At 45.9% G+C, this 12,094-nt stretch overlaps 1 protein-coding gene across 2 annotated transcripts in view; it reads left to right on the top strand.

Annotated features, from left to right (window-relative positions):
* MINDY4 (MINDY lysine 48 deubiquitinase 4) overlaps positions 1 to 12,094 on the top strand; it is an 89,743-nt gene that overhangs the window by 53,655 nt on the left and 23,994 nt on the right. For both annotated transcript variants that reach the window (XM_083466837.1, XM_083466838.1), the window contains exons 14-15: positions 6,428 to 6,491; positions 8,376 to 8,537. In XM_083466837.1, the coding sequence (XP_083322963.1) occupies positions 6,428 to 6,491; positions 8,376 to 8,537 (226 nt within the window). The remainder of the gene's footprint in view (positions 1 to 6,427; positions 6,492 to 8,375; positions 8,538 to 12,094) is intronic.

The raw sequence follows: 12,094 nt of genomic DNA, 5'->3' as shown, positions 1-12,094 counted from the left end.
TTTTTTGTGCCGAATATATGCTATAGGGTAATTTATGGACCCAGTATGTATCTAAAGCCATTTGCACATAACAAAATTTTTATTTTATCAAAGTAATTGTTGAACTGAAATACAATTAAGAAGAAGTATATTAATAGTGAAATAATTATTAAGCTCTAACTTAAAATGATTTTTTTTTTTATTCGTAAGAAACTTAATAATGCAAACACATTGGCATTTGGCAATAACAAAAGTTCTTTTAGAAACACAGTTTACAAAGACTCATAATCTAGTCTCTAAAAATTTGCTATAACATGAAATAATAATAGGTGTAAATATATGATGCAAACTATAGTGGTACCTCAGGTTAAGTACTTAATTCATTCCGGAGGTCCATTCTTAACCTGAAACTGTTCTTAACCTGAAGCACCACTTTAGCTAATGGGGCCTCCCGCTGCCGCCGCGCCGCCGGAGCACGATTTCTGTTCTCATCCTGAAGCAAAGTTCTTAACCCGAAGCAAAGTTCTTAACCCGAGGTACTATTTCTGGGTTAGCGGAGTCTGTAATCTGAAGCGTATGTAACCCGAGGTACCACTGTGCTAATAATTGTAAATAGCTTTATTAAGATGAAATTAAGTGTTATCATTGTAGTTAATACAATGCATTTTTTATATAATATCAATATCACCATAGTAGTCCACTAATGGGCGGGACCCATTACTTGCATCATAGCAGCCTACACAACACAAAACACTGTTGCTGTATGTAGGTTTTATTTTATTTGTTTTTTATCTTATATTTTGGAAATGTACATCCAGGTTTTTTCTCCTTTGGGGGGGCCAAGAGAGCGGGGCCCTAAGCTATAGCTTGTGTAACTTATACACAAATCCAGCACTGGCCCATTCACTTACTACACCCTTGCTTGTGAGGTGTTGAGGGGGGGTCATTATTTTGTCTCGTGAAAAGTGTGCCGAACCAAAGGAGGAAGATGGAAGTGTGAGGCTCTTTCCCTCTTCCTCTTTCGCCTCTGTGTGCTCAGATTAATTGCAATGGTACCTCGAGTTAAGAATTTAATTCGTTCTGGAGGTCCGTTCTTAACCTGAAACCGTTCTTAACCTGAGGTACCACTTTAGCTAATAGGGCCTCCTGCTGCCGCCGCACGGTTTCTGTTCTCATCCTGAAGCAAAGTTCTTAACCTGAGGTACTATGTCTGGGTTAGCGGAGTCTGTAACCTGAAGCGTCTGTAACCCCAGGTACCACTGTACAGTGGTGCCTCGCAAGACGAAAAGAATCCGTTCTGTGATTCTCTTCGTCTAGCGGTTTTTTCGTCTTGCGAAGCAAGCCCATTGACGGATTAGCGCTATTAGTGGCTTTTAGCGGCTTATCGGATCAGCTGATAAGCGGCTTAGCGGCTTAGAAAAAGGGGGAGGAGGGAAAAAAACCCGCAGGAACTCGCAAGACATTTTCATCTTGCGAAGCAAACCCATAGGAGATTCGTTTTGTGAAGCACCTCCAAAACAGAAAACTCTTTCGTCTAGCGAGTTTTCCGTCTTGCGAGGCATTCGACTTGCGGGGCACCACTGTATTTTGCCCGGATTCGGGGCAGCAGGAGGGCGAAGCAATGGACCCAGCTCCCGTGTTGTTCACGTTTGGCCTGTCTTGATAGGTTGCCTGGTTGGCTCCTCACCAAGTTACATGTACCTAATGGAGACTACTCGGGGGATTTCAATACAACCCAAGCTTAGCCGTCCGTCTCCATCCCATGTCCTTGATGGCTTCCTCACTCTCAGAAATGATGCGAAGCGCAGATGTCACTCCTCTGTGGGCGTCTTAGGTACAACTCAAGATTCCCAGACCGTTTGCACCCAAAGATGGAATTAGAAACTTCCTCCTATTGTCCAGACTCAACATCCCACGGCCCCTAATTGACGCAGGTTGCACCGGTCAGTTCTTTCTAGCAAAGGTTTGGGGTTTCCAGAGTTCGATTGTTCCCTCAGCGAAAAACCGTGGCCAGTAGCCAAAGGTGGTTCTTTCTGAAGCCCCATGAAAGTGTGCAGTGATATTTTCTCTTTCACTGCTCATTATTTGACGTTCTGCTTTGTCAGTTCAGCTCTGAAAACAGTTCCGGTCATCAATGTAACTAAAATAATAAGAATATTGTTTTATTTTATAAGTTATCATCTTTTAAAAATTGAAACATGCTCTTTGAATGCCCTTCCCGTGATAAAGGCTCTTTTTTTATTTTTTTTAGTACTCATAGTAACTTCCTCAATACTTTCTACGGATACTCATGTTGACAATGAAAAGATATTGTGGCCTTGTTCTTTGAATGAAGTCTTTTATTTAGAGAGATAGAGGAGGCCTATGGATTCTATCACTTGACTTTGGGGGAGGATTTTCAGGTTCAGCCCTTCTTTTTTTTTTTTTTATAAAATTTTTATTGATTTTACAAACTTTTTAAGAAAAACAAACACTTAAAATGACAAACATACACGTATAGTTTCAAACCTATTTTCATAAACCTCTTTTCTTGGACTTCCTCATACCCCCCCTCTCTGCATCCCAATGTCCATAATTCAACTAGCAACTCCCAATTGTTACTTTCCAATCTCTGTCATTTTAGTCCTCTTTTATATTCTAACCTTATATCCCTGTACCCCCTTATTTCTGGAAACCACAACATTTTAGCATTCATTAAGTTTATAATAGTCCTTAAGATAACTTTTAAATTTTCTCCATTCTTCTTCCACCGTCTCTTTTCGTTGGTCACGGATTCTGCCTGTCATCTCGGCCAATGTCATATAGTCCATCACTTTCATCTGCCATTCTTCCAGAGTGGGTAAATCTTGTGTCTTCCAATACTTTGCGATGAGTATTCTTGCTGCTGTTGTAGCGTACATGAAAAAAGTTCTATCCTTCTTTGTCACCAATTGGCCGACAATGCCCAAGAGAAAGGCCTCTGGTTTTTTAGGAAAGGTACATTTGAGTACCTTTTTCATTTCATTATAGATCATTTCCCAGAAGGCCTTAATCTTCGGGCATGTCCACCAAAGGTGGTAGAAGGTACCTTCAGTCTCTTTACACTTCCAACATTTGTTATCGGGCAAATGATAAATTTTTGCCAGCTTGACTGGGGTCATGTACCACCTATAAACCATTTTCATGATGTTTTCCTTTAAGGCATTACATGCCGTAAACTTAATGCCGGTGTTCCATAACCATTCCCAGTCAGCTGACATAATGTTGTGTCCAACATCCTGTGCCCACTTAATCATAGCCGATTTAACTGTTTCATCCTGTGTATTCCATTTCAGCAACAAGTTATACATTCTAGATAAATTCTTAGTGTTGGGTTCTGTTGGTATTAAAGGGTTAAGAAGCTCTAATCAAGACGCTCTAGTCACTGAGCAGCTGAAGGTCGTTAGGCTTCCAGGAATGTGAGTTTGTATAAATAGTCAACTCACTAGTGTGTTTGCCCTTCCTTCCCCCCTTCCTCTTTCTTTTGGGGCGTGTTTGTTGAAATGTGTGGTTCTTCACCAGGGTTTTTTGGTTTTGTGTAAATAAACCTTTTCTTTGAGTTCCAAACCGCTTGCTCCAAGATTACTTTATTGAAAAGATGCTGACTCTCCAGCCCTTCTTGAGCCGCTGTGCGAAATGCTCTGCTGTAATGGGACATTGTGGCATCGGAAGCGCACTGGACATGTGCTAACCATTAAACTAATTAAAGTTTAATGGGACAGTTTAACAGCTCAGTTTAACAGCTCAGTTTCTAATTTTGATTTTTCCACCTGGAAACCGATTTTCCTGTCCTGTTTGAAAAATTCCACTATTTGACGATATTGAAACCAATTTTGTACTTTATGTTTCAATTTCTCATGACTTTGTAGTTTGAACTTATCTCCATCCTGTTCTAAAATTTCCCAATACTTCGGCCATCCGACCTCCATATTGAGTTTCTTCACTGCTTTAGCCTCCACTGGTGACACCCATCTAGGGGTTTTATTTTCCAATAGATCTTTGTATCTTATCCAAACATTAAACAAAGCTTTTCTGACAATATGGTTTTTAAAGGCACTGTTAACTTTATCATACCAAAGATATGCATGCCAACCAAAAGCATTATTGAAACCTTCCAGATCCAAGATGTCCGTGTTCTCGAGGAGCATCCATTCTTTCAGCCAGCAAAAAGCTGCTGCCTCATAGTACAATTTTAAGTCCGGCAGGGCAAATCCCCCTCTTTCTTTAGCATCTGTCAATATTTTGAATTTAATTCTGGGCTTTTTGCCCTGCCAGACAAATTTCGAGATATCTTTCTGCCACCTCTTAAAACATTCCATCTTGTCGAGAATCTGCAAGGTCTGAAACAAAAATAGCATTCTAGGCAATACATTCATTTTGATCACTGCAATTCGGCCTAACATTGACAATTTCAGATTTGACCATATGTCTAGATCTTTTTAAATTTCTGACCAACATTTTTCATAGTTATCCTTGTACAAATTCACATTCTTAGATGTTAAGTAAACCCCTAGATATTTCACCTTCTTGACCACAGTCAAACCTGTCTCCTCTTGAAATTTCTCCGTTTCCATATCTGTTAAGTTTTTCCCTAAAACTTTAGTTTTTTGCTTATTCAACTTAAATCCAGCTACCTGGCCGAACTGTTGTATTATTTATAAAACCTTTTTCGTACTAGTGTTTGGCTCTTGCAAAATCAATACTAAGTCATCTGCAAACGCTCTTAACTTATAATGTTTAGCTCCGACCTGCACACCTTTGACCTGCTGGTCATTTCTTATCATGTTCAGCAACACCTCCAGAACTGAGATAAAAAGTAATGGGGAAATCGGGCACCCTTGTCGTGTTCCTTTTTCTATCTTAAGTTCCTCAGTCACAACATTGTTTACAATCAGTTTAGCTTTTTGTTCAGAATATATTGCAGCCATACCATTCTCAAAACCCTGGCCTACCCCCATCCCATGAAGATTCTTCTTCATAAAGCTCCAAGAAATATTGTCAAAGGCTTTCTCCGCGTCCACAAAGATCAGTACTGCTTTAGTGTTTATGTTCACCTCTAGCTTTTCCAGAATGTCTATTACATTCCTTACATTATCTGCCAGGTGTCTTTTAGGGAGAAAGCCTGCTTGGTCCTTGTGAATCTTCTCCATCAACACTCTTTTAAATCTTTTTGCCAAAATGTCTGCAAAAATTTTGTAATCCACATTAAGCAATGATATTGGGCGGTAGTTCTTGAGTTGGGTCTTTTCAGTCTCTGACTTTGGTCAGGTTCAGCCCTTCTTAAATCACCCAGATTCCTCCAGAGTCTTCACTTAATAATTGCATATATATATCAAAAGGGTTTAAGGCAGTCTTCACCAGCCTAGTGCTCTCCAGATGTTTTGGATTCTGGTTGGGGCTGAAGGGAGATGAAATCCACACATCTGGAGGGCAAGAAAGTGGCTAAGGCTGGTTTAAAGTGTGCAGCAGAAATGCAAAATGCACTTGGGTTGAACGGTGCACACTTATAATAGGACTTTGCACACCCATGGCAGAATTTGAGAGCCATCTCCTAGAATGTCACGGAACCTGGCCCAATCTTCAAAATATTGGACAAGCCAGGTAGGCATTCTACCGTATTTTTCGCTCCATAAGACACACTTTTTCCCTCCTAAGAAGTAAAGGGAAATGTGTGTGCATCTTATGGAGCAAATGCAGGCAGGGGGCTCTGCTCAGCGCTCCCTTTCATGAGCCACATGGAGCGTGTGTGTGGCTCTTGGGGGCTTTTCCCCAAGGAGGGAGAAGGGCAGCCCACCAGTCCCTTCTCCCTCCTCAGGGAAAAGCCCCCAAGAGCCGCAAACACGCTCCACGCGGCTCGTGAAAGGGAGCGCTGAGCAGAGCCTGGGATGTACACAGGCTCTGCTCAGCGCTTCCTTTAAAGAATATTTTTTTCTTGCATCCCCCCTCTAAACACTAGGTGCGTCTTATGGTCAGGTGTGTCTTATGGAGCAAAAAATACGGTAAGGCCTATGGGCCGCAAGCATCCCACAGGGGTCTTTAACTGGCCCATGAGCCACCCCCAAACCGAGCCACCCTCTCGGAGAGTCCCCGCACACTGTGCTAAACTGGCACAGCGCAGTGTGGGGATTCGCTTCCGCGGTGCTGGAAATCGCGTCTGCGCATGCTCGGATGCCAAAAATCGCGTCTGCGCATGCTCGGATGCCAAAAATCGCGTCTGCGCAGGCACAGGAAATTGTGGCTATGTACGCTCACACATGAGCGCAATCCTGCCCATGGAGGGATCTCTGCTGGAGTGAACTGGCCCAGGGGAAGTAAACCTTGCTGACCCCCGGACTAGACCCATTTTTATGATGTGTTCTTGATGTGCCCTTTTGGTGGGAACTTCAGTCGATCTAACTTTGCTGCCTTCATTTTTATCATCCCACCCCAGAGTACGTGGAGATTTTGACGTGATCACAAACCGGCTGATTGGCGCACACGGGTACTGTACGCAGGTAAATATGGCAAAGGCCTCTGAGACAGGGCCGAAATATATACAGTCATACCTTGGGTTGAAGTAGCTTCGGGATGAATATTTTCGGGTTTCGCTCTGCAGCGACCCGGAAGTAACAGAGCGCGTTACTTCTAGGTTTTGCTGCTCGCTCATGCGCAGATGCTCAAAATGACCTTACGCGCATGCGTGGAGGCAGTGAAATGCGACCCGCGCACCTGCATGTTACGTTTACTTCAGGACGCGAACGGGGCTCCAGAACGGATTCCGTTCATAATCCAGAGGTACCACTGTATGTCGGGGGTGAATTTTGTGAGCGGTTGTCATGGTTTGGTTGGACGCAGAGGAATGGTGGGAGAAACCAGCTGGGGGGACCCCAAAGCGAAAAAGCTCAGAGCCTGGGGGGTTGGTGGTGGGACGACGACAAGGGGTCAGAGGGAGAAGCCTAGGAGGAGGAGGAGATGTCAGAAGCTGAAGAGGTAACAAGGCTTAGTGAGCAGGGAGAATCTGTGGCAGAGAGCAGTCCAGAATCCAAGGCAGAAGCTGAAGCAGGAGAGGAGGCCAAGAGGCAGGGATGAGTCAGGCTGCTGAAGAAACAAGGGGTTCTCCTCCTACAACAAGCTCCCTTGCAGGAGCAGGAGAGGCATGAAAAGGGAAGAGGAGAGGTTGGTTGACCATGGGCACAGTGTCCGATTTCTTGTGGAAAGCCTTTGGTGAGAAGGGGACTTAGACAGCTCTGGGGAGGTGGGGATTTTCAGTCCCGGCAACTGATCCCTGAAGATGAGCTGCTGTGCTCATTAGGCCTGACACTCAACCAAGTCTCTGAAAATCCTGTTTTTGCTAATAAAGAGCTAACTCCAACTTTGAACTGGGGCAGCCCTCCCCCCAGAGTTCCATCTCTCTGCCCTCTCCCAGATCAGCCCCTGCCCTTGCAGACAGAGAGAAACTTTCCCAAGGGATCTGGAGGAAAGTTGGGTCCAGCAGAATTAGTCCTAGAACAGGGGTCGGCAACCTAAGGCCCATGGGTCACAAGCAGCTCATGGGGGTCATTTAACCGGCCCATGGACCCCCGCTGCCCACTTGGGGACCCCCGTTGCCTGCTCGGTTGGTTCCTGTGCGCCACGCTAAGCTGGCACAGAGCAGAGCAGAGCACGCCTTCCGCAACGCTGGCCAGCTTCCCATTGGCTGCGGGAAGCTCTTGTAGCCAATGGGAAGCTGTGCACGCCTCCTCCGCACCGGAAGGAGCACCGGAAATAGCGTTTGTGCATGCATGCACACAAACACACACACTCCAGCCCACCGCGGCGTCTGCGGGACCGTGAACCGGCCCAAGCCACAGAAACTTTGCCGACCCCTGTTCTAGGACTAATTCTGCTGGACTCAACTTTCCTCCAGGTCCCTTGGAAAAGTTTCTCTCTGTCTGCAGGGGGAGGGGCTGATTTGGGAGAGGGCAGAGAGATGGAACTCTGGGGGGAGGGCTGCCCATGGCACCCACTGCCAAATAACCAGCTGGCAGTAAATCACAGCGTTCAAAGTTGGAGTTAGTTCTTTATTAGCAAAAACAGGATTTTCAGAGACTTGGCTGAGTGTCAGGCCTAATGAGCACAGCAGCTCATCCTCACTAATCAGTTGCTGGGACTAAAAATCCCCACCTCCCCACAGCTGTCTAAGTCCCCTTCTCTCCAAGGCTTTCCCCAAGAAATCGGAGACTGTGCCCATGTGCAACCAACCTCTCCTCTGCCCTTTTCATGCCTCTTCTGATCCTGCAAGGGAGCTTGTTGCAGGAGGAGGAAGAGACCCCCTTGCTTCTTCCTAGGACATGAGCACCAGCTCTTCCTACTAGACCAGTGTCTGTTCAAAGAGCCCCTTTTTCTTCTGCGGTAACCAGGAACTAGTCAACCTGCTCCTGACTGGCCAAGCCGTGTCCAACGTTTTCAACGACGTGATGGAGCTGGACTCTGGGAACGGCAACATCACCCTCCTGAAAGGTGTCTCCGGCCGCAGCGACATCGGCGTCCTGTCCCTCTTTGAGCACTACAACATCTGTCAGGTACGCACCAAATTCCAGGGCCTCCGACACTGATGAAACTGGCTTTTTTCCCCTGTCCAGAAAAGCTGTCTTTGATTTATTTGTAGAGTGGTACCTTGGGTTACATACACTTCAGGATACACACTCCACTAAGCCAGAAATAGTGCTTCAGGTTAAGAACTTTGCTTCAGGATGAGAACAGAAATCGTGCTCTGGCAGCGCGGCAGCAGCAGGAGGCCCCATTAGCTAAAGTGGTGCTTCGGCTTAAGAACAGTTTCAGGTTAAGAATGGACCTCCGGAACGAATTAAGTACTTAACCCGAGGTACCACTCTATCTAGTTTAGGAGGAGAACCCTCTTTGAGCCACAGGGTACACTGTTTCCCATCCTGACATCTGTGCAAAATTGGGGTGTGTCAGTGTTCCTTTACCTCTCTGTTGTTCTTACTTGCTCCCGCATTCCAGGATGATAAGGTGAATTTCTGTAATCAGCCCCATGGGAATATAGGAGCATATGGAGCTGCCTTCTACTGAATCCTCTCATTATCCCTTGAGCTTTCTTCAAAAACGTTTGCAGAGGTGGCTAGAGCCTACCAACTCTGTAAAGAGTCTTGAAAGAAGCAGCCCCCTCCCTGCCTTGTGGGATTTTGTGGGTGGGTGGAGAGAGATGTATTCTACAACATGTCCATGATGCTTACTTCGCCGTACCTTTATTAGGCATTACAAATAAAGACAATCCTAAAAACACCCATGTATAATAAAAAGTAGAGACATCACCTTGCCAACAAAGGTCCGTATAGTAAAAGCTATGGTTTTCCCAGTAGTGATGTATGGAAGTGAGAGCTGGACCATAAAGAAGGCTGATCGCCGAAGAATTGATGCTTTTGAATTATGGTGCTGGAGGAGACTCTTGAGAGTCCCATGGACTGCAAGAAGATCAAACCTCTCCATTCTGAAGGAAATCAGCCCTGAGTGCTCACTGGAAGGACAGATCCTGAAGCTGAGGCTCCAATACTTTGGCCACCTCATGAGAAGAGAAGACTCCCTGGAAAAGACCCTGGTGTTGGGAAAGATGGAGGGCACAAGGAGAAGGGGACCACAGAGGACAAGATGGTTGGATAGTGTCTTCGAAGCTACAAACATGAGTCTGACCAAACTGCGAGAGGCAGTGGAAGACAGAAGTGCCTGGCGAGCTCTGGCCCATGGGGTCACGAAGAGTCGGACACGACTAAACAACTAAACAACAACAACATAATAATAAAAAATACAAATAAACAGCCACGTAAATAATAATAATAATAAATAATAATCTTCGTAATAACAAGTATTTTCATTGGAGTTTCTTCCCACTAAATAGTGCCATTCACTGCTCTTGAGAAACTATTGATAAAAGCTCAGCCATCCTTGCATCCTTGCATCCTCTGGCGAACCAGAGCAGCGCATGGAAACGCCGTTTACCTTCCTGCCGGAGTGGTACCTATTTATCTACTTGCACTTTGACGTGCTATCGAACTGCTAGGTTGGCAGGAGCAGGAACCGAGCAATGGGAGCTCACCCTGTCGTAGGGATTCGAACCACCGACCTTCTGATCGGCAAGTCCTAGGCTCTGTGGTTTAACCCACAGCGCCACCCGCATCCCTTCATCTGGTTAGCCACTGTAAAAACAGGATGCTGGGCTAGTTGGGCCATTACCATACTAATTTAAAGAGCGTAATCTGTCAAGGGTGCTTCCCCGCCAAAGGAATGCACACAGCAGAAATCTGTCTCTTTATTGTCAAAATAACATAGTTGCTTCTACAGCTCTAGAGACCTACACACACCAATCTAACAGCTAGGCAGTTATTCCCAGGTATGTGCACTATGGAGCAGTTGCAGCAACAGAGGACACCCCCCTCCATCAGTTTATGTACCTTTGCCCGATGGGGCTGCATGCACACAGAGACTACGCCTGCATGGAAGCTGCCTCTGCTCATCCCTCTTCAATCCGCTCCTGGTTCTGGGAGAGGGTGGTGCAGGAGAGAGTGGAGATGAACCCGGCCCTTCACCTGCCTGATCTGCCTCTTCCTCCAGCCCAACCTATGCTGGACCCTCCAGCTCTAAAGCTTCCCCCTGCCTTCAATTCTTGCCTCCTGGCTGGTACAGGTCCCCACAAATCACTGGGCTCCTCTCCCGAGTCAGACTCCAGCACCGCTTCCCTGCTGCACACCCGCCAGTCTCCAATATCATCCACCATTGGCATGAAATGAAATTACTTGTAGGGCTACTCGACAGCATCTTAAAAAGCAGAGACATCACCTTGCCAACAAAGGTCCGTATAGTTAAAGCTATGGTTTTCCTAGTAGTGATGTATAGAAGTGAGAGCTGGACCATAAAGAAGGCTGATCGCCAAAAAATGGATGCTTTTGAATTATGGTGCTGGAGGAGACTCTTGAGAGTCCTATGGACTGCAAGAAGATCAAACCTCTCCATTCTGAAGAAAATCAGCCCTGAGTGCTCACTGGAAGGACAGATCCTGAAGCTGAGGCTCCAATACTTTGGCCACCTCATGAGAAGAGAAGACTCCCTGGAAAAGACCCTCATGCTGGGAAAGATGGAGGGCACAAGGAGAAGGGGACCACAGAGGACGAGATGGTTGGATAGTGTTCTCGAAGCTACCAGCATGAGTTTGACCAAACTGCAGGAGGCAGTGGAAGACAGGAGTGCCTAAATGACTAAACAACAACAAAAACTTGTAGGGCATCGCCAGCCCTGGAATTCTATTAATCCATAAACACACACACACACACACTTGGGCAGAGGCCTGTTAGATCAGGCCCGTTCTCACAGGGGCCAAGTAGAGGCCCACGGAAAACCTGTAAGCTGGACACGAGCTTCTTCCAGGAGGGTGAAGGATTTGTCATTAATAAAACGCATTCCCATATGGACAGGCCACATCTGAAAATAAACACAAGGACCAGGCTGCTCTATGATCACTTGCAGATTTGAATAGGAATGGAGAACATGAAAGGCAATGAAGAGAGGAGAGAGGATGGAAAGAATCGAGAGGTTCAGAATAAATATAACAAGCTCAGATCTTGACAGGGAGGTCAATCAACTCTGTGAAGCAGCAGCAAAAAATAGCTAATGCTACTCTAGGCTGCACTAACAGAAATAGAATGTCCCGATTAACGGAAGTCATAAAAAAGGTAAAGGACCCCTGACAGTTAAGTTCAGTCATGAAGGACTCTGGGGTTGCGGCACTCATCTTGCTTTACAGGCCGAGGGAGCTGGTTTTGTCCACTTCCGCAGACAGTTTTTCCAGGTCATGTGGCCAGCATGACTAAGCCGCTTCTGGTGAAACCAGAGCAACGCACGGAAATGCCATTTACCTTCCTGCCGGAGCGGTACATATTTATCTACTTGCACTTTGAGGTGCTTTTGAACTGCTAGGTTGGCAGGAGCTGGGACTGAACAACGGGAGCTCACCCCGTCGTGGGGATTCGAACTGCCGACCTTCTGATCGGTAAGCCCAAGGCTCAGTGGTTTACACCACAGTGCCACCCATGTCCCTAAGGGAAGTCATAGTACCGCTCTATTCTGC

Source organism: Podarcis liolepis, assembly GCF_965112155.1.
Source record: "Podarcis liolepis genome assembly, chromosome: 12".
NCBI classification, from domain to species: domain Eukaryota; kingdom Metazoa; phylum Chordata; class Lepidosauria; order Squamata; family Lacertidae; genus Podarcis; species Podarcis liolepis.
Note: the sequence above shows the minus strand (reverse complement) of the source record. Positions and strands in the feature narration are given on the sequence as shown.